Source organism: Festucalex cinctus, chromosome 14, assembly GCF_051991245.1.
Source record: "Festucalex cinctus isolate MCC-2025b chromosome 14, RoL_Fcin_1.0, whole genome shotgun sequence".
In the NCBI taxonomy this organism is placed as follows: domain Eukaryota; kingdom Metazoa; phylum Chordata; class Actinopteri; order Syngnathiformes; family Syngnathidae; genus Festucalex; species Festucalex cinctus.
Window position 1 is genome coordinate 18,533,024 of NC_135424.1, and position 27,258 is coordinate 18,560,281.

General features: G+C 40.0%; 1 protein-coding gene and 1 long non-coding RNA gene across 5 annotated transcripts; one reads left to right on the forward strand and one right to left on the reverse strand.

The window, feature by feature from the left end:
- Positions 1 to 544: 544 nt before the first annotated feature.
- LOC144001164 (vinculin-like) lies at positions 545 to 27,258 on the reverse strand. 4 transcript variants are annotated; one of them, XM_077495236.1, is made up of 23 exons: positions 26,743 to 27,258; positions 22,401 to 22,471; positions 21,429 to 21,579; positions 20,527 to 20,635; positions 20,021 to 20,143; positions 17,366 to 17,526; positions 14,290 to 14,380; positions 14,066 to 14,213; positions 13,759 to 13,912; positions 13,501 to 13,676; positions 11,992 to 12,182; positions 11,661 to 11,687; positions 11,124 to 11,323; positions 9,767 to 9,895; positions 9,548 to 9,697; positions 9,121 to 9,229; positions 7,949 to 8,251; positions 7,755 to 7,879; positions 7,479 to 7,664; positions 5,206 to 5,361; positions 3,786 to 3,989; positions 3,494 to 3,598; positions 545 to 2,158 (listed from the first exon to the last, which is right to left on the reverse strand). In XM_077495236.1, the coding sequence occupies exons 1-23, from the start codon at positions 26,908 to 26,910 to the stop codon at positions 2,012 to 2,014; spliced, it is 3,384 nt and encodes a 1,127-aa protein (XP_077351362.1). In that variant the 5' UTR covers positions 26,911 to 27,258; the 3' UTR covers positions 545 to 2,011. The 4 variants fall into 4 exon arrangements, with proteins under 4 accessions (XP_077351362.1, XP_077351363.1, XP_077351364.1 ...); XM_077495237.1 differs by lacking the exon at positions 11,661 to 11,687 and having other exon boundaries at positions 26,743 to 27,257; XM_077495238.1 differs by lacking the exon at positions 5,206 to 5,361 and having other exon boundaries at positions 26,743 to 27,257.
- Positions 3,751 to 8,693, forward strand: LOC144001165 (uncharacterized). The gene is made up of 2 exons (XR_013278399.1): positions 3,751 to 4,021; positions 7,970 to 8,693. It is a non-coding gene; the product is annotated as an uncharacterized LOC144001165 (long non-coding RNA).

Consider the following 27,258-nt stretch of genomic DNA (forward strand, 5'->3'; position numbering starts at 1 on the left):
AGAGGACTTTCAGAGCACATTAGTACACCTTACATGAAATGAAACAATATAAAAATGTATCTTAAAAATTAACAAGTCAAAAAAACAGGATCAAATAGGTTGAATTAACCAATTTAAGTACCGTATGTTTTTTGCAATAGCAGCTATCTGGAAATTGTGAATTAAATCATTCTGATGCTAATCAAATTCTATGAAATTCTGTCATAGGTTGATTATTATTTGATTTGTTCTGGTTCAGTGACAAGCAGAAGATAACACAAAATATATAAAAAACAAAAAATATTAAAAACAAAAAAAAATATTCAGAAAAAAAATTCAGTAAAAGAAAAAAATAAAAAATAAATTGGGGGGGAAAAAAAAGTAAATGCAACACGCTTCCATAGAACACGGGTGTGTAGCCTTATGTTTTTTTAAATATACACTTTTTAACGCTTAAACTCCCTTGTGCTAACAATTAAGAGATAAAAGATTTAGCAGTTAAGGTCTGAGGTCCAGTTGCAGGAGGTCATACATACTGATAGCAGAAAAAAGGCAAACTTGCAAGTAGTATGTCCTTCAGAATCAGTCTTATTTATTTATTTATTTTATTCTTCCAAGGCACAAACAGCGCATGTGTTTGCATGGCCATGAGCTCTCAGGATACATTCAGGGTGCATGGGATACATCACACGTGTACATATATACTGTAGTGTACATACACCCTGTCGCTCTCAGCAAGCGGCTGCTACATGCTCACTACATTCTGTCTCTTTAATGGCGTCATTGGCGTGCTTGTTTATATTCACGAGCACACATGCACACAGTGATTCTCCATTTAGAAGTTACATTTGCCCAGCAATCATACAAAACACTGTAGAAATCATAACTTGAAAGCGAAAAGAAGAGCTTAAAATGATGTATGGAGATTAACTTGTGACGCCACCACTCCAAATACATGATGACCCCAAAACAGTTCAACTGTTATGGAGATAGCACAGGAAAATAAACTAATTTTAAATAATTACACATTGCTACAAAAAAAAAAAAAGTGAAATAAAACAAAATAAAATGTGAGGTGGTGGGCTCTTTGAATTATTTTAAAAATGTAGTACGTCAAATAGATGTCAAAATGTCAAATAGATAATTTGGCTTCAAAATAAAATAAAAAATAAGCAGACATAAAAACTTCACATTTAAATAGGGATGGATATTTGATTGGCTGTGTGGAATTTTTTTTTAGTTAAAATATGATTGAACTGGTTAAAATATGATTATATTATTATATATTATTATCATTATATGATATGTGCAGCCAAGTGATGTTGACCTTATTTTGACAGCAAACTAACACAAGTAGTGTACTCCATTTTGCCTCAATTAAAACCAGCAAATATTGCAATTAAAATTATTATTAAGCCCGTCCATACAAAGAATCATCAGTTGCCACGCACACAGCTAATGCTAAGCAAACACTTCAAAACTTCCATAGTCACCCATTTATGAAATTACATTTCATTGCCGAGCACCTCCAATCCAGAAGACTTCATAGTTCAAGTATAAGCGAAATGTAGGCGATGACGTCACACCTTCAAATGGACACACAGGTCTTCAGTCAGCAGCGTTAAAAGTAAACATGAGCGGATGAGAGCGCCGCCCTTGAGCGTTTTAAAGTTGGTGAGAATCTCTCACAGTTTAGCATACACACACACACGCACAAAATACTTCATTATTAAGAAACAAAGCTCTGTTAAACACAAACGTCCTATCACAATGTCTCAAATCGCCTTTTAGAAAATAGAAAACATCACCATGCAAAAAATATATAGCTACCTGCAATCAAAATACCAAAAATATATATTAATAAAAACACTTCCTTGATGTCCACTTAAAAAGGGACAGGAAGAGCTTTAAATGAAGCACATCTACAGTGGATGATGGAGAATCATCTATGTCTATGTTGCTACTTCATTTTTTTTTATTTTTTTTGTACTCTTTATAGTGTGCGCCGCTGTTCACAAAGTCATTGCCTCGTTCACTGGTACCAGGGAGTCTTGCGCACCCAGCGGAGGGTGAATCCTGCATCCGTGCGGATCTTGATGGAGGCCGCCTCGGCTTCTCTCACCGTCTCCTTCACGGACTGCATCAGGTTCTGGGCGTTGTGGACCAGCATCTCTGTGGCCTGCACCAAGCAACGAGACATTGGGAGGAATAAATGGGAAGCCACAAACAATATATATTTTTTGTTTTAATGTTCTTATGCCCACCCATTAAGTGAGACATGCATATCATGATTATTTTCATCTAAAAGTTAATCGAAGATGAACTGGTGTGTACGCCTTGGCCACCAGGGGGCAGTATAATACATATAGACAAGTAGATTTGAGGTGAACCAAAGTCATTTTAGTCATTTTTCAGTGGATTAAAAAAAAAAAACCAAAACATATACCTGTGAGCATTTCTGCATGATGTCTAATTATGTTTAAGCTTTACCATGACATTGATGCTTGTTTCATTAGCCTGGTTATGTGTGTTAGCATTAAGCTAGCTGACTTTCATAAGACAACACTAAATGTGGTTTGGTTACAAACACAGCATGTACTTCTATTTGCTTTATGCTTAGTTATACAGTAAAATTCATCTGGCCTTCATTTTTGAAGAATTCTTCATATTGCTGTTAATGTTTGTTTGTTTTGTTGTGTTTCTGTAAAGCACTTTGTGACAGCTAAGACTGTCTGAAAGCGCAACATAAATAAAGATGACTTGACTATCTGCCAAACTGCTGCTACCAGGGCGAGCATTTGTAACTTAAATTTTTTCTTGCAAGTTGCGTAAAAAACAAACAAACAAAAAACAAAAAACAAAGAGACAGGTCAAATCTTAAAAATTGAGCAGATCAAGTTACCATTGTATTATTAAATCCAAAGTATACACTGTATATTTTGAGAGAGTTGTTTATTAATTGTAGTGGACATCACACCTGAAGTTAATTGAAGCATGGGAAGTCAACCCTTCAAAAATTCTTTAACAATAATATGTTTTAGGCATCCCAAATAGTCTAAACATGGTACTGATTAAATTTGCATTTGTGGAATATGAATGAAGCAGCGAAAACTGAAAATGACATCACAGTTTATCAGGGCTCAGGTAATGGCCAATCACAGCTCAGCTTGCGAATGTCACGTGACCAAATTTAGACAACAGGTGACCTGTGATTGTTCGTTACCTGAGCGCCGAGTACCTGTGATGTCATTTTCTATCGACAGTGAGTGGCAAAATGGCCGTCCCCTGAGCTAGATAAAATGGGTGGATTTAGCTGCTCCATTCATATTCCACAAATGCAAGATTAATCAGAATACAGAATTTAGTCTAGTGGGGCTGCATAGAAATATTGTCAAGAAAATTTTGGGGTTGACTTCCACATTGAATCTGTTATTTGAGGAATTAATTTGTCAATCCCTTATAGTCAAATGATAACATGAATCTTTTGCATATGTGCATGGTAATTTAATTTTACCTGCTCTGACTCCTCTTCACTAATGTTTGTCCTCCCCAACATGGTTGCTTTCACAGTGGAGAGGATCTTCAACTGAGTGCTGATGGTGGGGATCCGCTCACACACCTTCAACAAGAAAAAGAAGAAATAAATTATTTAGGATTTCACATGAATGGCTTGGACTCTACTCATGGTGATTTTTTTATTGGGGCAATTGGCGCAGTGCTCCTCTGGTCCTGTAGAGGGCACTGCTGCGGAAAAAAAAGTGTCATTTTTTTTTTCTCACGAGGGAATGATTCATTTAAAAACAAACCTGCAGCAGGTTCGTCCTGATGCGTCTGTCCGTGCACTGCTTGGCCACTTCCTTGGCGAGTCTCGTCACCTCGTCCGACGCCTTGGCGATGTCTTTGGCGCACTGGATCAACGCTCGCTTGTTGCCGCTGCCGCCGCGCACCAGCCGCGACATCTCGGCCATCAGCAGAGCCATGCGCTTGGCAGCCGCGATGATGTCATTGCCCTGAAATGAGGACACGAGGGGATGTTAGAGAGGTGAGAAGGAGGAGGATGGATGAGGGAATAGGATGGAGAAACTGTTCTGGACAAAAGTATTGGGACACATCTACTGAATTTTGTACAATGTCGTATAATCTACTATGCCACGGAAGAGGCGGGACCTCCGACTTCCGTGTTTTTGCACATCAGCTTTGATTCCGGTTCCGGATCGCGACGTTTGGGCGGCGTCCCAATACTTGTGCTTCCGACTTTGTGCCCCTCGGTTGCACATTCCCGTTAACGGGTGCGCGACTGCGCGTGTGTAGTGTGTATGTCAGTTGTCGGAAAGGTTTCAGAGAACTGAGACGCCTTGCGTGCTCCCGCCCATCGACGGGAGCAAGCGGTTGGGAGACGCAGGGGTGGGAGAGTTGAGTGTTGGAACGCGGCCCACGCAACCCTGAACCGGAATTACAGCTGATGTTCAAAGACACGGAAGTCCCGCCTCTTCTGTGGCATATACCCCATTTGTGCTTCCGATTTTGTGGGAATGCTTTGAGAAAAGCATTTTTTTTTTTTTTTTTTTTTTTTTTACCAAAATTTGATAATTTTTGTGTTAAAGTATCACATCAGAGTTCTTGAACAAGGAAGCTCATTAAAAAAAAAAAAAAAATCAAATCTCAATTGTCAGTTCTGTCTGTATGCGTCGATACTTTTGTCCATACATCGCATGAGGTTTCCAAGCATTGTTCTGTTAATATAATGATGGGTTAGAAATCATGAAAATGGCAGCGAATGCTCTTTAGTAAGTTACATGCAGAATATCATTGTGATATTTACATGCTGACCCGTATCTCAGTGCTTTAAGGTTAGTAACTAGGGTTGAAACTACACGACATCACCCAGATGTCTTTGGGAAACTGTCATCCTTGGCATCACAGGTCGCCCTGACAACAAGTGATTGACAACAGCGAGACTCCTCCTTTAAATCACCAACATAAGGGAGGGAAGGTGGTCACAGTGGTGCATCAGTAAAAACAAAGATAAAAAAAAAAAAAGCCATTCCATCAACTGTCAACCTTTAGTACAACTTTAGCACCATCTGAGCAGCCACAGCTGATTGGAGGTTGCCATGGTAGCGGCAGATGCAATTTGTTTGAGTGACACTTATGTGTTTTTGCATGCGTGTGTAGAGAGAATTGGTGGAGTCAAAAATATCCAGCGGCAAAAACGCGCCGTCAGACCTTGCTGGACCACTTGCGCGCTTCCTGGTGCAGAGCCTGGGCAGCCGCCAGCATGGGTTGATTGACAGGCTGGTTGGAGGGCATCAGCAGCAGCTCGGGCTCATAGTCATCCTCACCGTCAGTAAACTCATCTTCATCCTCTACCTCTACTGCCTCCTGGCACGGCAAGGAGGGGAAGGGGTGTATCGGCGGCGGTTGGCGGAGGCAAAGAGGGAGGGAGAGAGCCAGGAATGGCGGGAGGGAAGGAGGTGTTTAGTACACTATGCAAAGCAGTAGGTGGAAGAACAGAGGAGGAATTGAGGGAGGAGGACAAGCATCATGGAGGAGAAGGGAGGGAAGGCGGGACTGTGCGGCGGAGGCGAGGCCGTGATTTCTGAGGTTTAGCTCCAAAATATGAGCAGGACGCAAATAAAGTGACTGACACATTTTCCAAAGACTGCACATAGACAAGACCTAAAGTAGCAGCAACTGCTTGAATCTCACGTCACAAATGAAATATGAATAAATTATTTCCTCCACATCAAAATATAAAAAACAGGTGACCTGGGATCTTCTATACCTACAGTGGTGCCTTGAGATACAAGATTAATTTTTGTTTTTGCTTTTTCATTTGAATAATAGCGTTCTATAATACTGTACCAAAAAAGGGTAGTACTAGTAACTTAAACAAAGATTGTAAAGCATTAAGAAGAATAATTGTACTTCTACTATTATTGTATTTGACTCAGTATGGTGCTGTAGTAGTTTTTTTTTTCTTTCTTTTTTTTTTAAACAGCGGATATCTGTCTACATCAGTTGCTTCAAGTGTTCTAAAACCACAAATATCGATTAGCATGACTTTTTTTTAATGGTTCTCACACGTCATGCATTCTTTTAATGTTTTATTTAGGAACACAAAACATTACATTATATCAATACAACAGCCAGGAGGAGACGGACAAAAGGGAAAAGAAATATGTTTGAATGAGAGAAGTGAATAGTCAGGCTTAGTAAACATATGATGAAGATAAAGTGCTATTTAAGTGCACTCCATTTACCATTTAATATTTTTGATTAAAAATAGCATTTTTCATGTGTTGGACTATGAAGTGATTTTTGGGAAAAGTACAATAGTAAGTGATTCAAGTTTATTTGAAACTAATGCTAATCATGATTGTTAACTGTTTAGCATAGGCTAATTTTTGTTGGTGTTTGTGTAATATGTGTACAGAAGATAAAGGAACAGTAAGGAACAGAGTATTTATATCCACAAAATTCAACTCGTGGTCAACATTAGTGAAGTTTTTTTTTAAAGAACATTTATGTATGTATGTATGTATGTATGTATGTATTTATTTATTTATCTATTATTATTTTTTTAAGTTTTTCGGAGCTGAGGGTGTTTAATCGATAGGATAATACATCTGGGGGAAAAAAGGTAATTAGTAACGGCACTAAAAGAAACATTATAAAGCCCACACAAATCTAAAGTTTTGTGTGCTTTATTATCAACCATTATATGCAGAATTAAGCTAGCAGTACATTCTTCAGGCTACATTGTTTGGTTGATTTAAATACACAAGGTGTAATTCTCTAAGTATTAGGTTTAAATTGACAGTAAACTTTACATGGGAGTGCCATTAAACAGACTAAAATTGATTTTTTGATGAAGTGTTTACTATTTGACAAACTGTTGCTTATTGTGAAGTGAGCTGTATTGAGTTGACTGCCACTCCACAGTCAAGTCAATGCAAACAAATTGTCTGAATGATGGCTTGTATCTCAAAAAACGCCGGTCAGGTCACTTGTATCTCAAGGCAGCACTGCATTACCAAATCAGCTGTCAAAGTCCTAATGAACATCCTTATCTTTTTATGTAACAACAAATGAATGGAGAACTTGAGAACTCTACAGAGATGTTCCAATGGAGATTCAAACCTCGATCTCCTGATTGTGAGGCCTATATGCTAATTCTATAATATTGAAAATTACAAAAATAAACAGCGCTAAAACAGAACTGAACTCAATTATTCATCATCCATCTTCAGGCTTCTGGATTGTGCAAGTGTAATTAAAAAAACGTCCAGTAAAGGTGTGTGTGTGCATTTGTTTCTTTTAGTTTACCAGATGACAGTTTCCAGTTCCCTTCTGAAATTGGAATCAAGCCACTGATTTCCACATTTCAGCATCAACATATGAATTCAAAGTCAACGGAGAGAATGTACTGTATTCCATGACCACAATAATGAATGTCAGTTTTACAAATTGAGGCAAATATGCATAGTTGGACCGACCTTGCTGGACCACTTGCGAGCCTCGTCGTGCAGTTGTTTGGCGGCCACCATCATGGGCTCACTCACGACCTCTCCGGCCTTCTGCTCCGGGAACTCTTCATCCTTTTCATCGGGAGGAGGAGGACGAGGGGGTGGCACCTCGCCCTCTGGTAGGGGCGGCTTGGGTGGAGCCTGCTCATCACTTACCTGGATAGAAAACACATTTGAAATTCCATTACTTACACTTCATGACAATGCATAATATTAATGATAACAGTAAGTAAGTGTTGGGCTTACTTGGAGCTGATCTAGGTCAGGTGGTGGCGGGGGGAAATCCAGCTCCTGAGGTTGGAAGGCCTCTCTGACTTTTCCCACAGCGGCCAGGATCCTCAGACAGGAGTCCAAATAGGCCTTCTGAAGCCCTGTGGAAGGGTCAGAGGTCATCCTGTTTCACGCACCAATTGTTTATGGCTTCTTCTGAGTGTGTGTACCTTTATCTTGTATGTTGCCAGCCACTGCCTTGGCGTCCATGACCATGGGGGAGATGGTGTGCGACAGGACGTCTGACGCGTGTTTCACCAAGTCCCTGAAGCGCGGATCTTCTGAGTTCTCCACTTCCCTCTTGGCCACCAGCAGAACCCGATTTGCTCGCCGCGCGATGCTCGTCGCCCCGGCAACAAGCATTTGGGGCTGAACGTTCGCCATGGCAACCCGGCACTTGTCGATGTCTTTCTTGATGGCTTCCTCGGAGGCGTCGAGGAGTGACTTGGTGTCTATGGCCTCATCCACCAGACCTGGAAACACACACAAACATATACACAAACATATGAATATTACTCCAATAATATATTGTTAAGCCTCTTAATGTCCCTTTAAAGTACGTGTCAAAATCCGGTCCTCGAGGGCCAGAGTCCTGCATGTTTTCGAGGTATCGCTACTCCAACGCACCTGATTCAATGATCAGGATAATTATCAGGCTCCTGCAGAGCTTGCTGATGAGCTTAAATATGAATCAGCTGTGTTGAAAGTGGAAAACCTCCAAAACCTGCAGAAGTGTGGCCCTCGAGGACTGCAGTTTGATACCTATGCTTTAAAGGCTCTATATAAAACTGAGCAATTATTTTTATTTAAAAAAACGTAAATTGAATTTAAATGTTCTTTTATTTGTTAAATATGCTATGAAATAAGTTTAATAATATGACTACCGTAATACCTAATTAAAAGGCTAAACATCTATTCTTTTCTATTCTACTATAGTAGTATACAGTACAGTACAGTAAAAGTATGATTGTCTGACACTACATTACAATTAATGCATGTATTTAAAGTAGTCCCATCTAATGTATCAAAAAATAATACCCACTACAAGGATACATAAAATATCTGACCTACCACAATAGAAAAAAAAATCTAAATTGAATAGACCCTACTGATATACTATAGTGTATTATAATTAATTATTATTGATATTAAATACATAACTATATACTATAATATTATTTAGAACAGCTAGACAAATTTTAATATATATTTAAAAAATATTTTAGCTATGTTTGCCGTATAAAATCCTAACTAAAACATAAAGATGAAACGGTTTTATAATCACTGTACACACACATAATCATAATATAATAATAATAAGATTGAAAAGCAAAATCTTCACCTGTGAGTTTCTCTACATTGTCGATCCACTGGTTCTTCATGGTGTCAAAGTGCTCATACGCTGCTTTGTTCCCAGGATTCTTCAACAAGATCCGAGCAGCAGAAGTGACCTGGATAGGGTTGGACTTACCATTAGGCAAACCCAGGCAATTGTCTGGGGCACCTGGATTTCCAGGAGGCCCCAAATCACTTCACGGAAACTGATTAAAAAGGTTTTCTGAGATTTAAATCACTTATTTGTTTTCATTCATTTATTTTTTTTATAACTCCCAGTTTAGCGTTTATACTAAACATTAATATTCCAAATCTTTTGCAGTATGTAGAGGGCCCCATTACTGGGTTTCTTGGAGACCCCCAAATAAGGATATGACCATATCAAAACACCTCACGCTCCCACACTCGTGTGTCTTATCTTGAAAGAAATTAACCTGTGGCGTGAGTTCACGGGCATGTTTGACCGCAGCGTGAATCCCCTCCACCGTGCTCTTATTGGCTGTTCCCACAGCAGCCGCCTTCTCAGCTGTTGCACCCAGTCGACCTGCGTGCGCCTCAAAATTCCCAGCACGCTCTTCGAAAACCTGCAACGAGGATGACAGAAGACTCAAGCATCTTATTCACCGCAATTCTCCTCTGAATCCACCACCAACCTCCTCTCTGTTGGGGGCGTCCGGGGGTGCGGTCGCAGACACGGCCAGCAATTTGATAGGCGTTGTGGTGTCACTGAAAACGTCAGATACTTCCTGGGTCATCACCTCCTGCATTTTATGCCGCAGGTCCTGGCGTGGGGACATATTCCATTATCAGACCACTGGGTGGCGCAATCCACCAGTGCATTCAATCAGATGACAAGCACGCCTCATACAGTAGACTGAAATAGTGTAGCTTAATTTAATTTGTTTACACTGTGGGGTTGGAATACTTTTGTGCTAATGCCCACGTTGTGTTGTATATAGTGTTTATATATTAGGACTGTCAGTCGCTAACAATTTTTAATCAGGATTAATTGCTTGATTTCCATAGTTAACTTGTGATTAATCACAACTTAATTGCACGTTATAGCTATTGTAAACGTACAATAAAATGTATTTTTCACGCTTTTCATACTCTTGTTAATTAAAATAAAAGCAGACAAGCATGGGTACCAAATATAAATGTGGTTGTATCTTTTAGTTCACTGGTAAAGTAATGTTATAGAAAGTCATGAATTGACAGTTACGTTATGGTTAGTGTGAAACATTGGGTGATAAATTTGTGTTGAGGTAATTTTCTGCCACTAGGTGGCATTGGTGTTTCATGTTGGACGTTGGTGACAGGAAAAGTACATTTTTATTTTCAAATTAAGAGTAGTTGCTATTTGGGCATAAAAATAAAGCAACAACATAACATCTAATGCTAATTAATGCCATTTAAGGTCTTAAGTATAGCAAATTCCATTTTATAAATTAACGCTTTTAATTTATTGACCACCCTGAATATATTAACTCATTCAAACCCCAAAACGTATAAATACATTTTTAATACTTTGTCCTTCACTCTCAAAAACGTATTTATAAGGGTTTTTTTTCCCCCATGTTTTTCTTTATGCTAGAGCATACAGGGGGCTTTGATACAGTTTCTAACATGAAGAGGTCGCTTAAAACAATGGTAGTTGTTACAAAAAACGACCATCAGGTGGCAGTAGAGTATAAGAGATCAGCCATGTCCATGTTGCAACAAGCTCTTTTTGCAAGTTTGTGAATAATGATGAAACTTAGCTACATTCTAATGCTAATTGCTGAAAAACTGAAACGGATACAAATATACTTTTTTTTCCCCCCTGATGAAAGAAGAGACTCTATTCTTTCTCTTGGTAAGTTCCATGTTTTATAGCAATAGAACAGAATATTCTGTGGGCCTTGCAAAATCAGTCAAAATCCAGTAAAACAGTCGGGAGCAAAGGGGGTTGTTTCAAGGGAAAATTGCTGGGAGTGAATGAGTTAAGAAGGCAGCGCTTATATGTACTACCTTAAGGCTGTCATGTAGCTGCGCGGCAGTCGCCCGAGCGTGAGGGGTCTCGGCTTCCCCCCTGCCAGCCATCTCTGCCAAGGATGTCATGAGAGCCTCCGCTCGGTCGCAGCGTCCCATCATATCCTGGCGGTACGGCCCCAAGAGGCCCCCTGCCAGTCTCCTGCCTTCTCCAACCATCCCTCTGATAGCCGCCTGACCTGAGGACACCCCAATGGTCAGAGGTCGTCGTCCATATCACATTTAAATACCTGCTATCAGCTTGCTCTCGAATAAAAACAAACATCTATGGAGGTGTTGGAGGGAGGGAAATTTAAAAAAAACGTATAAATGTTAAACAATAATAAATGTGTAAAAACAAAGTTATGAAAAAGTAAACACAAATGAACTGTATTCAAGCAGTGATTCTTCCGCATACCATTAGAGGGAGCCGGCGTACCCCTAGTGCTACCAGTATCACAATTTGAAAATCAAGTTCTGAAGTCATGAATATTTAAAGTGCATCTTCAGCGGAAGGTGAAAAGTGGAAGACAGTACCTGTGTTCCACTCTAGTCTCTCACACTCTGTTCCCGAGAGGCAGCGTGGGAGGGAACAGGTGACAATGAATAAACAGTCAAACATTACTAAGAATTTAAAACATTAGGTGGAATTGCAATTAGTTATTTCCTCAATAAGTGTTTGTTTCTTCCACTTGACGCTGAAATAGATGCCTCCTTTCTTCCCGTCAGAAAACTCAGTACCGACAGTGATTACCTCACTTCATTGTCGCTATCATTCAGTTACCATCATACAGAAACTGCTGAGCTCATTTCAACCCAGTTGCTAACCAAAACAGAACAACATAAGGATTTTGGCAAACCCACTCACCTACACCTCTGTCATCTACTCCTGGGTTGGCGACCCACCGTAGCGCTTGCTCCATTTTGCCCTCCAGAGTGACTGCAGGCTTGGCGGGCCTCATGTTGGCCACAGCTCGATTGGTCTTGGCCTGCAGGGTCAGCAGTGCCGCACCAATTTGTTTCGCCAAGGCACGGGCTTCCGGACTGTCACCTTTACCTCTGAGACCACAATGCAATATGGAGAGAAAATGTTTTGGAATGATGTGCACGAAAAGGAGCAGCCAAAAAGAAGGGAAATAAAGTCTTCGCCACCTTTAAATTGGGGGAAAAATGTTTTTATTATTATTATTTTGTTAGAATCCAAACATCTTATTAACCCAGGGTTAGACAATCTTTAAAGGGAAATAACATTTATGTCATGTCTCAAATCATATGATGTGACAAAAGAGTTACTTGACACGTTTATGTCTGTTTCCTTTTATGGTCATTGCATTCAAAATTTAGGGAAATAATGATTCATGTTATGACTTGGCGGACTTCAGGAACCAAGCAGGTCCTTTGAATAAATGTCTCAATTTCAATGTCATATTCCCCTTTAATTTCTGCACTCATATTCTTTTGCGTTAACCCTCCTGTTATGTTGTGGGTCAAACTGACCCGTTAGAAATTTAAAGTAAATGTTGAACTTGAAAGTTGTTTTTAGGTAAAGACTTCTGCTTGGCTTATTATGTATAATCAACAAATGCACATTTTAGTTAAAGCATTTTGTTACTAAAAAAAAAAAATCTCTGAAGCGTGATAGAGATATTTAAAAATGTTTTTTGAAATTGTTTAAATTATTAAAATTAAGCAAAACCTGGGTCAAAATGACCCAGGATAATTATTGCTGCTCCGGGGGAAAAAAAAAGAAAAAATCCCGAGTGCAAATGAAGTACAGTATTGGCTTTGTTAGTTCAGCAGGATTGTATACACATAAAAACTTTGATTCTTTGGATAATTGCTTATCACCCCGGGTCAAACTTACCCAGGATGTTATTACTAATCCAAAGAAACAAATGGAACAGACAGGTGGAAAATTAAAATAAAATTATTGTCCTTGTTATTAGTATAAAAAAAAAAAAAAAGGTTATTTGACACTTTTTGGATGATTAAATACCTCAGGGTCACTTTGACCCAGAAACATTATTGCTGTTCCTGAAAGATGCACATAACACCCAGTGTGATATATTCTTTTCTCTGGAAATTCAAACTTAAAACTGAGTATTAAATTGTTGTTCCTCTCAAACAAACATAACAGGTGGGTTAAGCCATCAAAACCATTAACCCCATTAGCTCTTCACCATATTCAAACATTTTAGCAACCTTAGCGTAGGACTGTTGCCTAAAGTTGGCAGGCAACAACATAACCTCCATGCAGGTAAAATGTGCCAGGTATTGGTGACACAAGGTTGCACTCTCATCCTGGGAATGAATAGTCTTAGAATTAGATGAATGTACAGTAGTGCTGTCAAAGGGAAAATAAACAAAATAAACGTACTGTTTGCGAAGCTCTACAAGTCTGGAAGTGAGGCCTGCAATCTCACTGATAGAGCGCAGGATGTCGTCCCTGTCTTTGGGGTCCTCACACAGGTCAGCAATGCGTTTGGCCTCTGCGAGTAACGCCCTGATGTTCTCCTCACCCTCCAGACCGCCGTTCGGGTCAGCCAACCAGGCCTAAATGAAACAACATGATCATAAACACCATCTGGTGATGGTAAAAGTGCTTAAATCTCTATGTTGTGTTGTTTTATGAAACCTGTGCAGCATCCAGTCTCCGAGCGATGGCTTGCTTGGCATTGATAAGAGCCTCCAGTCTGCGAGCAGCATTGTCCACTTTGCCAAATAACAAGTCTAAGCCCTGAGAGCATTGGCTTGCACGCTGCACACACGCCTGGCTCGGACCCTGGCCTCTGCCATAAATAAACACAAAAGGATGAATATTGAATACATACATGTAAATACATGCATAGTTTTCGAGCGGTGGCAACAGTAACTTCATACTATACCTAAATAAATGTAGAGAAACAATGAAATACAGAACAGTAACAACAAGAAGGCAATACCGGACTCGAAGATCTGCAATCTGGTCGGTCATTTGTCCCAGAGCTTTGTGTGTCGCCAAGATATCCCTCCTCTCCTTTCCGGCACAAAGCTCTCCCACCTTTCCCGCCTCGTCCAAAATCACACGTAGGGCGACCTCACCTGGTTCTCCTGGTTGGGGGCGACAGGTCAAAATATTGTTCTATAACGGCAATAAAAGGGCAACATGGACCACTCAGATACAAACCTGGCTGTCCGTAGGGGTCTTTCAGCCAACTTTTTGCTTGCATCATCTTCGATTCAATCAAGGCCAAAGATCTTTTCAGTGCTTCCATATCCTGATTAAATTATTAAAATGGAAAAAAAAATAAAATATTTATTTTTAATTAAAATAATAATGAGGAGACCATGTATAAAACTGTTTACAATTTTCTTCGTCATTCCAAAAAGCGTTTTTGATCACTGTTAAATCACTAATATGATTGTGTCAAACCTCATTTAGAGTCCAGCCCCTTAAATAAAGTGCCTAATATATTATATTTTGATTGGCAGCAAAATTACTCTCATCTTTTAAAATATGTGTGCCGGTAACAGTAATTTCCTGAAATATCTGGGTCATTTCTTGCACAACTACCATTTTACACACGACTGTTTTTATCTGTTGGTGAATCACTATTATGAATGACTTCAACCACTCTGCCACCCAAGCTGTCATATTTACAGTTAAAAATAGAGCATGACGTCCATCAATGGCTCACTGAATGACTGCAGAGGACGACGCAATGGGGGGGTTTTGCTGACATTTGGTAACTAATGTAACAAGGCAGCTTGTTTACACTAAACAATTGCTATGCGGATTCCATCTTAACAGTAAACTCCATTTTGCCTCAATTGTCCTACAAAATGTTTGGTAACTATCAATCAACTAGTTTATGGTCACTTACATGAATATAATAGTCACAGCAGTCATTAAAACACCACATGCCATCAAACATGCGATTATGTTATCATACAGCTTCAGTTAGTTGAAAATGAACTCAAAATTGTATTAAGATGGTCATTTTTCCCCAAATAAAAGAGGAAAAACATTTAACTTCCAGCTCAGAGGACGATAAAACGCTTGAGTGGAACCGTTCAATAGGTCATGTATTACGCATGTGTCTGCACCAGCTTATTTTATATCATTCATGACCACGAGAGGAGGGCAGCATCTGCCCCCCATGATGACTGGGACAGGCCACAATATGCGCACAGCAACCACTCAGACACACAAAGACAAATCATTGTGTGGACCGGTTATGTGTATTGAAACATGCAGAGTGACAGGCTGGACAAGGGAAGTTTTTATCTTATCATCTCTGATGTTCTAAAAATAAATCAAGAAAACAAGGTATCCGACTCATTTCGGAGTGAAGTCATTTTGATTTAAAACAACATCTTGTGTAACGCACACGACATGAGCTGTAGAGGAAATACAGTAAATTCGGTTACTTTACATTATAAGACATCATTCAAGCCACTTAACTCAAATCCAGTGGTGGAAAGTACAATTATGTTGTTACTGTACTGAAGTAGGTTTTTGAAGCATCTCTAGTTTACTTGAGTATTTATTATTTTGACAACTTTCTAATTCTGCACACTAATTTGAAATCAAATATCAGTACTTTCGATCCCTTACTTTGTCAAAATAGGCTTGCTAGTTTTTTCAAAAATCGACTGAAATCAGCTGAATCAGGACTTCTACTTGAAGACAGAGGGCCATATTTTCATGCCTAGTGAAAATGTAGCACAAAACTCAGACCAGCTTGCACATGGGTGGAGATTTCTTTCTTTTCATATTTTCCTAGATGGGCGCACGTAAAAGTAGGTAACTGTAATTTATATACAGTAAAAAAATAAAATAAAAATAAAATCTATTACAGCATATTACTGTAAAAAAAGAACACAGTAACTGCAATTTATATATAGTAAAAAAAAATACAGTAATATACTGTAAAAGATTTTTATAGAGATTAACAGATTTTAAAATTAACTGACAACTTTTATATAAATTAGTTACTTACAAAGAATACAGTAACAGTAATTTATATACAGTAAAAAAATCTATTACAGAATATTACTGTAATTTTTATTTTTATTTTTTTACTGTATAGAAATTAGTTACAAAGAATACAGTAAGTAACATACAGGAAAAAATACAAATTTACAGTATTATGCTGAGATAGATTTTTACAGTAATTAACTCACATTTTACAATAATTAGCTGACAACTTTTTTTTTTTTTTTTTTTTTTTTTTTAAACAGTTATTTACTGTAAATTATACAGTCAATTCTTTACAGTGTACTTTTGAGTCCACATCCGCGTATGACAACCTCCCTGAATCCACCCATAGTTTTGCCGTGGTCAGGGTGGTACTGTAAAAAATATTTTCAAGATGATAATAATAATAACAACAATAATTCATTCAATGAATGGATTTCTACAATGAGTTCACAGGGATTATCCTAAGCTGTCATATTCATGAATGAAATATGATGACATCCACCTCATAACACCACAACTTAGACCTGCTTTTAGCTGGTCTAAATTCTATTACATACTTTCAGTCAACAAATTGTCAGGTAGTGTGTGTTTAAAAAAACAAAAAACAAAACCCTTGATCAACTTCTAGTGAGGCGCAACGTGGTCTGCCCAAAAAACAAATACATTAAATTAAATTATATAATAATAATAATAATAATAATAATAATATTAAATTCAACTTGCCCCCACACAAAAATGAAGATGTTAGTACGTGCGCCTACCTAAAGCTCTTTTTTTTTTGTCACCTCTGCTCAAATCACACAAACAGATGCACATAAAACGATACACAAAGTGATGAGTTACATATATACAGAACGTCATCACATCAGCTGACTGAAACACGTGACACACAGGTTGTTCAGTACCAGCATGGCATTTACACTAAAATGTGTTCAACCAAGTGGCACACATGCGTGCACTGGAGGCTGCAGATGGGGAGAGAAGCAGGCTTACCTTCTACAAGGAGGGAAAATAATGGAGGAGGAAGGTACAGAAAGAAAAAGGAAAAAGGGGGTTACACCAGCAAGCAAAAAGAAAAAGTGAATCACAAAAGGTCAAGAGATGCTCTCTGCAGCAAAGAGGGTTGTGTGGATAACACAGTTAAACTATGTGTGGAGGGGCGTGTGTGTCTGTGTGTGTATGAGGAGGCCTTCCACACCAAAACTGCAATTAAATAAGTGTGTGGGGATTAACTTGCGGGGGTTTAAAATGAGAAACCGCATTGTGAACTGAGGAGTACCTTGTTCGCCCAGGCGTCTTCGTCCCACGTGGTGAGCTGTAAGACTCTGATGATCTCGGTGATCTCGCCGCTCATCTTCTCAAAGGTAAAGCGTCGGTTCCTCTCGGCCTCCTCCACGCCCGCACCGCGCCCGCTCTTGGTTGCCACGAAAATTTTGATGGCTGAGGACGGAAAGACGAGCAATAATGATTGGAAGCTTCGTCGGAAATGGGTGAACGTTTCCAGCTGTTATGACCCACTTATGCGTCCAGATTCATTTGAGTTCATTCTGGAATAAAAAAAAATATATATATGTATAATGGGAGCGACTCATAAGAGTGGCGGGGAAATGGATGGAAGTCTTCAGGCGAAGAAGACTCATAAGCTATGAGCTTAGTTTTTATTATCATCATTATTATTATTATTATTATTATTATTATTATATATCATTTTTTGTTTCTATTATTTATATTAAATTATGTATTTATATTATATCCATCCATCCATCCATTTTCCTGACCACTTATTCCTCACAAGAGTCGTAGGGGGTGCTGGCGCCTATCTCAGCTGGCTCTGGGCAGTAGGCGGGGGACACCCTGGACTGGTTGCCAGCCAATCGCAGGGCACACAGAGACGAATAACCATCCACACTCACAAGCACAGTGGGGCAGCGTGGCTCAGTGGTGGTCGTCAGAGGTTGTGGGTTCGATCCCAGGCCATTGTGACCACGTCGAAGTATCCTTGCGCAAGATACTGAACCCCCAATTGCTCCTGATGCTGCTTCATCAGTAGGTGAATGGGTAGTCAAAATGTAAAGCGCTTTGAGGGCCTTAAAGGTGGAAAAGTGTTATATAAATGAAGTTCCATTTTGTCATTTAGGGACAATTTGTAGCGCCCAATTAACCTGCCATGCATGTCTTTGGAATCTGGGAGGAGACCGGAGTACCCGGAGAAGACCTACGAGGCTACGGGGAGAACATGCAAACTCCACCCATGAAGGCCGGAGCCTGGACTTGAACCTGAGTCCTCAAAACTGGGAGGTGGACGTGCTAACCACTCAGCCACCTGTATTTATCCATCCATTCATTTTCTAGACCGCTTATTCCTCACAAGGGTTGCGGGGGTGCTGGCGCCTATCTCAGCTGGCTCTGTGCAGTAGGCGGGGTACACCCTGGACTGGTTGCCAGCCAATCGCAGGGCACACAGAGACGAACAACCATCCACACTCACAAGCACACCTAGGGACAATTTGGAGCGCCCAATCAACCTACCATGCTTTTTTCTTATACCTTTGATTAGGGACTTTTAAACAGCTTTAATTAAGTGTTTTTATTATTATTATTATTATTATTTTAAACTTCCTTATGTGAAATGTTTTAAAGTTTGTTGAATAATGTTTTAAGATTGTTATTGTATGTTCTTTTTAGTAAATTTTGTAACCTATTTTCATTTATTTTTCTTCCTCTGAATGTTAACTACTGTTTCTTGATGCTTATGTGTTGTCTTTCCTTGTGTAAAGCACATTGAGTTGCCTTGTGTATGAAATGTGCTATACAAATATACTTGCCTTGCCTTGCCTTGCATGTCTTTGGAATGTGGGAGGAGACCGGAGTACCCGGAGAAGACCCACGCGGGCACGGGGAGAACATGCAAACTCCACCCAGGAAGGAGAAGACCCACGCGGGCACGGGGAGAACATGCAAACTCCACCCAGGAAGGCTGGAGCCTGGACTCGAACCTGAGTCCCCAGAACTGGGAGGCGGAAGTGCTAACCACTCATACACCGTGCCGCCTGTATTTATATTTATTTATATCATTGTTAGAATATTATGAATTCTTATTTTTTTAATTTTTGTATTTTTATTATTTTTTTTAATTAATTATTTTTATGATTATTTATTGATATTTATTTATTTTATTATTATTATTTGATTTTTATTTAGTATTTATTTATTTATTTATATTATTATTATTATTATTATATTATTTTTATGATTAGTTATATCGTAGATTAGCGTGGATTTATTACCTGAGCAATCTATCGCTGTCTAATGGCAACAGTGACATGGAGGGTTTTAACTTCAAATTTGTTCACGTCGTTAACATTTGAGACCAAGAATTGGCTGTTATTAGACTACTAAATTATGCAATTTTTTAAACCCCATGTATTATGAGGATATGAGACAGAATTTGATTGAGTGAGCTTTCAAATGCTTACAAAATCAAAATAGAGCCATGTGTATGTGAAGCAAGTCATAAATGAAAGTTCAAAATGTAACTGATAATGAAAAAGGTTTAAAATAATCATAAATACAACCAAAGGAGATACTTAATGAACAGTAGGACAAAGTGAAGCTTCTTTTTTATTCGTTCTTTTACAGTTTAGTGGAAATTGTTATACTGCCATTTTCACTTTGGGTATGCAGGTATAAAGGCCTTGGTGTCCCAATACTTTTGCCTCTACAGTATAAAGAGTTTTCCAGCTCTTGTTATTCGATCCGGGATAACAAGCAGCAGCTTGCGTGTGTGCTTGTAGTCAATCTCGCAGTACAACGCAACTAATGACTGTAATGATCAGCGTTGCTATAACAACCATGAGGCATGCTCAGTGACCTGCTCTCTTTGGCTTTTTGTGACGCAGTCGGACCAACGCGCACGTGGAACACACACACTGACCTGATATGAGAACAGGCAGCAGCTCTTTGACCGTGTTCATGGAGTTGATGAGCATCTGTCTGTGCTCCTGATGTGTCAGCTCCTGTTGCCTCTCCTCGATCATTTTGGACATCTTGGTCATCCCTGAGCAAAGCCAGAGAGTTATTGAACAATTGAGTAATTCAGTCACAGGCACTGAGACAGAAAATATATCTTTTAACATATGTATTGCATCCACTATTGCTGATAAACAATGTAAATGTCCCTAATGTGGGATTAATGAAGCTCATCTTATTTTAGGATCACCCAAACAAAAACAAAAAAAATTAGGGCAAGGAACAATAATAATGAAAAAAGGTTGCAGTCCATATTTTGTAACTTAGCCCAAATAAAATGAAAGTCTATTACTTTAAATGAATAAAATATAATTAAATTAAAATGAACATTATCTAGTGGTCAACAACTGAGCTTTATACTTAATTTGGACGTCACTTATTTGGAAAGTGTTAAAAATAGTTCTTGCTGACCTGGTCCCAGGTTTTTAGTGTATGTGACGAGGTCCTCCATAGTCTCCACCACTTCAGATACGGTCAGATATTCCATAATACCTTTGCATACGCGGATAATCTTACGCACCTGAAACACAATAAATGTGCATAGAGTAGCTAGCATCACAAACGGTTAAAGGAATACTTGACTCATTTAGCCATTTTCAACAGTAAGATGATATTTTGTCTATAATTAATTTGATAACTTATTTTTATTTTTCATGTACAATTAATACCTTTAAAAACACATTTTCCCACTTACTGTCGACTGAAAAGGACATCATGTGTGCTCAGAGCTGAGGTAACGACCAATGATGGCTCAGTTTGCAAATGTCACATGACCAATCCAGGTGAGCCCTGATTGGTCGTTACCTCAACTGAGCCCCGATGGTGTCATTTTCAGTCAACAGCAAGTGGAAAAATAAAGGTAGTAATTGTACATGAAAAATAATGACATTATCAACTTCACCATAGACAAAACATGAACTTTTTTTTGTTGTTGCTGAAAATGGCTAATAAGGAATACTAAAGCCTTTTATTGTTGTTCCTCAAGTGGCCCCTGTTATGTGCGTGAGAGTGTGTGTGCAATCTTGTGATATCTTGTGACTAGAAGAGGTTTTCTTCTTCAAAACTAGCGATAAAGCACGGTGACCATAATACCATGCTCAGCGTGATTCCACTTAGGGAGTAGGAGAAACCTCAAACATCCAACAGACACACGCGCACACACAGATTCTGCATTATGATAGAGGGGAAAGTCATTTGATCTCACTGATTAAATCTAACTGAGACTCCCATTAACTGCTCGGAGGTCTGAGCTCAATTCCTTCTCCCGTGAACCGCTATAAAAAGCTTTATTTCCCTGAAAGATATCCACACACCTCGGCCTCGTCGAACGTAAGCAGCAGGTCAGATGTGCCTGACAAAATCCCTCTGGATCCGTCGATGAGGTAATCCCGAGCGGGGACCGAGTAGGGGTCCGTCTTCAGCATCTGAGCTGCTTGGACCAGTTTAGAAGACGAGTTCTCCACCCTGCACACACCCGCAACATGTATTTCTTGTTTTTGTTACATTTCAGAAACGAAACAAGGCTAACATCTACACATAAAGCACAACAATGTTGGATGTTACGTTTTGTTTTTGAGTGTGCTAATGATAAGTTATTACAGGTTGTCTTAGGTTGAATAAGGTGATGAATGTAAGTGCCTGGAAGAAGCCAAGGCACCTCCTCTTTCTTCTGACCCCCGCTGGTCAGGGTATCGATAGCTGCCAGTTCATCTATATTTAGTCAGGTTCGCATTACACATGCGCCCCTCCTAAGCCCGGTGGGTGAGATTTACGATGTGTATGTATGTGTATACATGTGTGTGTGCGAGGGGGGATTGCTCTTTCAGATCTATATCTGTTTAAGATCTGGAATTTGCTCTTAAAACTGAGGATAGACCAAGGCTGTTGATAATTCATTACATAAATGCAGTGTTACATTGCTGCGCTTAGGTCATTGATATCCATAATTCTGTCGTTACAGGACACTAAAGTCAATGCAGCCTGATGTCAGGGGTGCAGCATCGCTGAGTCGGCGTTTTCAGCCTTCTTATCAGACCTTTGGAAGCATGCTGGAACACAACAAACTCTCATCCGGGTGAATGCTTGATGGCGGACAAGTCACCCGTGGGTCGCTTCTGACCGGACACTCAGTTCAGAAGTGGCTCTTTGTTGCAGCTGGGCACGCCGCCATATTTCCTAACATTAAACTGCTCGGAATCCTCTTCTGTATTTTTCAAAACAAGTTCCCTGTCTGCTCAGACATAAAGTGGATGAATTCCATCACGGAGAGTCATAAACAAGCTTACTTGATGAATGCAGGCGGCATGTCTCTCTTTAGCACCTGGTCCTCGGTGGTTTGAACTGTTTCCTTCCCAACCTGAAACAGACAAATGGGAAATTAAATGTTTGCATCAAAAAATATATCTATTTGGTATTATGATATGAAACTTCCACACTTCCATCCATCTTCGTTAATACTTGTCTTATTAGTAGATGAGCTGAAGACTGTCCTATGCTTGCGTGCCTTGAGATAAGAGTATAATCTGTTCTGTGACCACAGTCTTAACTCAAAACCCTCATCTGAAATAATCATCTTTCCACATTGAAACAAATAGAATTGGTATCAGTTCCAGTCTCTCTTTCTTAAAAAAAAGAAAAGAAAAGTTGTAATGTTGTATTTTAGATAGCACTCTATAATATTGTGCTTCATAAAAAACATGGAATGTAAAGAATTAAACAGTTTTTGCGTCATGATTTAATGCTTCAATCCAATTCATTGAGTTGCTCCTTTCGGTGTGCCCACCTTGGCCGGCTGGGGGCAGTATAAAATATATATATATATATATATATATATATATATATATATATATATATATATATATATATATATATATATATATATATATATATATATATATAGTCATGCAGACACAAACAAAAAAGAATAGTTTCACAATTATGCTACTGTGACTCGCAAGCTAGCTAGCTACTGAACTAAGTCATTTTTTGCAGATGATTTTTTTTTTTTTTTTTTTGAGTGTGAGTATTGTGATATTGTCTGTCTACGTGTGTGTTCAAATATCTGTTGCTTAAATGGTAATAAACACTACAATTAGCCTATCAATAGCATTTTTGATTCTGAGTTAGCATTAAAATAGTGAAGGCATTACCCTCCTCTTTTTTTTTTTTTTTTTTTTTTAACAATAATATGTCTGAGATTGGCTGTCTGGCAACCAGTCCAGGGTGTACCCCGCCAACTGCCCAGAGCCGGCTGAGATAGTGCTCCGCGACCCTTGTGAGGAATAAGCGGTCAAGAAAATGGATGGAAGGATGAACAATAATATGTTCTATGCAGCCCCACTAAGCTAAATATGGTATTCTGGTTAATATTACGTTATGCAGCAAAATCCAGCCATTTTTATCCATTTCAGGAGGGCAGCCATTTTGCCACTTGCTGTCGACTGAGGATGACATCAATGTTGTTCAGGTCTCAGGTAACAACCAATCACAGCGCAGCTTCAGAAAACAGGTGTGGTCTGATTGGTTGCTGCCTCAGTTGACAGCAAGTGAAAAATCAAACAGTAGCGAGAATGCTGCCTTCTCTTGCGGATGTTTTCATCAACAGAGATGCAGATGGCTGGCAGAGGACCCAAATTACACACACACAAAAGCGCCAACGTGGCCACGCACACACCCGAGATGCAATTTCAGGGAGATGATGACATCATCAGTCTCTCAGTGCTGAATTGGTGAACTTCAGTTAATAGATTTTGTGTGAGCCCCAGAGAGTCACAGGAAGTTGCATTCTTAGCAAGAAGCAACCACGAGCACTATCTGGTATCCAATCTTACTGCAAAAGATTCCTTGAAACACGCAGGAATGAAGCTCCGCAAGTATAGCAGGTGAGTCCTGCTGAAACTTCAGATAAAGGACCTGCTTGAGTGTAAGTGCTTCCTGTAATTGGCATCACTTAGCATTGATTATTCAGTGTACAATTGCTGCATAGTTAATGTGCAGTTAAGTGGCCCTCTGTAGTGTCCATGTCCACACACTGTCATTCCATGTGTGTGTTGAAAAGGTCTGCACCTGGTCAAATTGAAAGTGAAAATCAATAGCTGTAACGCTTTAGTGCAGGAGGAAAGTGGTCAACTACTGTCTAGTACTAAACTGTGAGGAATGCTAATGCTAATAGCCTGATTGATGAAACTGTCCGAAACATAGTTACGCTGTAGCAGTAGTTTAAGCTTGAAGGTCTTCAATGATAACCAAAGACTTTGTCTGACTTCCACCAGACAGTTTTACAATAATCTTTACTAGTGTCGTTCTGATACCGTTTTTTGGCTCCCGATACCGATACCCAGCTTTGCAGTATCGGCCGATACCGATACCATACCGATACTTAAGGTTTTTTTTCCTCAACATGACAAAGCTGTCCTGCCATTGGTTCAGAGCATTCAAGGGCCAATAGGATATCTTAGCTCGGCATGCAGTGAACATGTCACATACCAGTGAATGTCGTGCACCAGCAAGACACAAGATGCTGCATCCAAAATCCTATATTAGCATTGGAATTAATGGTATCGGCATGTTACTTGTGAGTAGTCACCGATACCGATACCACTGTTTTAATGCAGTATCGGCACCTCTGCCGATACCAGTATCGGTATCAGAACAACACTAATCTTTACCTCATCTGATGCTTTTGCATCAAAGTGCCAGTAATTCAGGCACTGAAGTTCTGTCGCTTGGAGTGCAGAAATAGAAAAACATGATTCCCTCTGTTTTTTTTCTCTTGTCTGTGATTTAATTAAGTGAAAATAACAAGTTGGAGTCCCGGCTCTAATTAAAACATGACTACTGAGTGGCTGTACAGAATAGGATGCATAAGGACTCGCAAGGGGGGCACAGTAGGAAAGGTAATCCAGGGTCATGTAGTGAATCACATCCCAAACAGAAGCAGGTGACTCTTTTGCCCACTTCCCACCCGGCCTCACTTCTCAACAGTAAATCTATTTATTCCTCCCTCCCCCTCCCCCTCAGACATACTCAGGAATTAGATCGACATCGCCTCCTTGGGGAGCTCAAACTTCCAACAGCGTCTCCGTCATCTGCACAACTTCAGACAACACAACTTCTTTTCCAAACATATGCACTACATAATCTTTAAGATGTTTAGTTGAATCATCAGCCTACGCACGTGCCGCCTCTCTGACAGATTGACACCATCTTGTTTGCATCTAGAAGAAGTGACCTACTTTTTACATACACGGCCACCCAGTCTAACCGTATCAGTGGAACTCTACTCTTTTACAGGTATATCTTCGCATCAACTGACTCTTGCTAAAATAAAGTCCACAAAACCAGAGGGCGTCCATCATATCCAATTAAGTTTTTCTACCCGGCAACCAGCAAGCTGTGTGCTCTCGTTCCACACTTCCCCTCTATGTTTCTCATCCATTAGTGACCACTTGTCTCCTATTCAACTGCATTGCTGCACATTTAGCAGGCGTCATCAGGAGATGAAAATGAGCCCCCAAATTTGAAATCCTTAATTACATCCGATAAGAGGCGCTTCCTCTATCTGGACCTTAGCTTCCCAACAATTGCATCAGGGACGCATCTATGTCCAAGGCTGCTATTAGCCTCCCCTGCTCGCCGTCTGGATGGATCTACTGAAGTGATCAGGACAAGCAGAGAGACAGAGACGCAATCATGGGACAGCGTGGACTCTACTTTAAGTATTCATTATTAATGAAATTGGGGCTGGTGAACCTTTTCCTATCAGTGCACAATTTTGTTTTTACTTTGTATTATGTCCTCTGAGGGGCATGAAAAAATACAATCTAACAACCAAACAAATGTCTGTATACATGTGCATAATTGATTGACTAGTAACCAGTCCCAGGTTTGGGGATCAAGTCTGCATGATCTCCCCATGCTTGCGGGGGTTTTCTGTCTTCCTCTCAAGTACCAAAAGCAAACATGTTCAGTTCATCAAGGACTCCGAAAAATAAGTGGGAATGGTTGTTTGTTGTGCCATACAATTGAGTGGCGACCAGTCCAAGGTGTAACCCGTCTCTCTGAAAAAGTCAGCTGCAATAGGCTCCAGCTCATCAAATGATTGCAAGCATTATAAAAAAAAATGGTACATGGCCGTATATAATATTTTAACTGTAGTATTTCGCAACAGCAAACAGACAGTGGGTGGCTGATTATGAGCTGTACAATTTGCTTCTGATCTAATATGTCCCATAATCGGTCGAAGCGAAAGCAAATGACTGCTGTGCCTCTTGAGTGATGTCTCTTGACTTTGCCAGTATTGATTTTGCCAGTGAGTGCACACAGACAAAGTGACCCACTGCGTAATCTCAGTTTAAATTAAAGATGAGCACCGTGTGTGTCTAATCAATCTTCCGCCCCACAAACTCCTTTGAGAGCTGAGTGTCCATCTGATGGGCTGAAAGGGCAAAGTTGAACATGTTAAGTTGCTTGTTTGTGTGCGTCACTTACATGCTGTGCAAAGATCAAACGCCATAAAAATAGGGCTTTGCTCAAAATGTGTCTGGCATTGATTGGGCCACTCGAACTGACGTTGACATGATGACTGGAAAGAAAGCAAACCGATAGAATAAACTCACATCGACTCACCCGCACAAGGTTGCTGACTGCAGCCTGCACCGCCTGCACCGGTACGGACAGGTCCGGGATGGCTTTCCCGTCCACCTCGCCTTCTTCGTGCATGATGACCAGGTGAGAGATCTGCTGGGCCACCGGCTCCAGGATACTCTCGATGGTCTTGGTGTGAAACACCGGCATGGTGAACGACTTTTACCGCAGCCCCCAACACACACAAACAAAGGTGGTCGGCGGCTTCCTTGCACAGAAGCCCTCCTTTCTTGCTTTTTATTCTCTCCTCACTCGCGGGAGGAGCAACAACCACGTCGGCTCTGACGGTCAAAACTGGACCCGAGTCCCTGCTGTGGCCCGAGTCGTGCCAGAAGGAATCACCGCCCTCCGCCCAATCACGGCGAAGACGCAGCTTGCTCTGTGCGGGTGCTGTGAAGGAGGGTCGGTACTGTTGCGCGCTCACGCGCCACGCACATGCACATGCACGAGCATAGCACCGTTGCAAGTGACAGCTCTTCCCAAATGACGTCATGCATG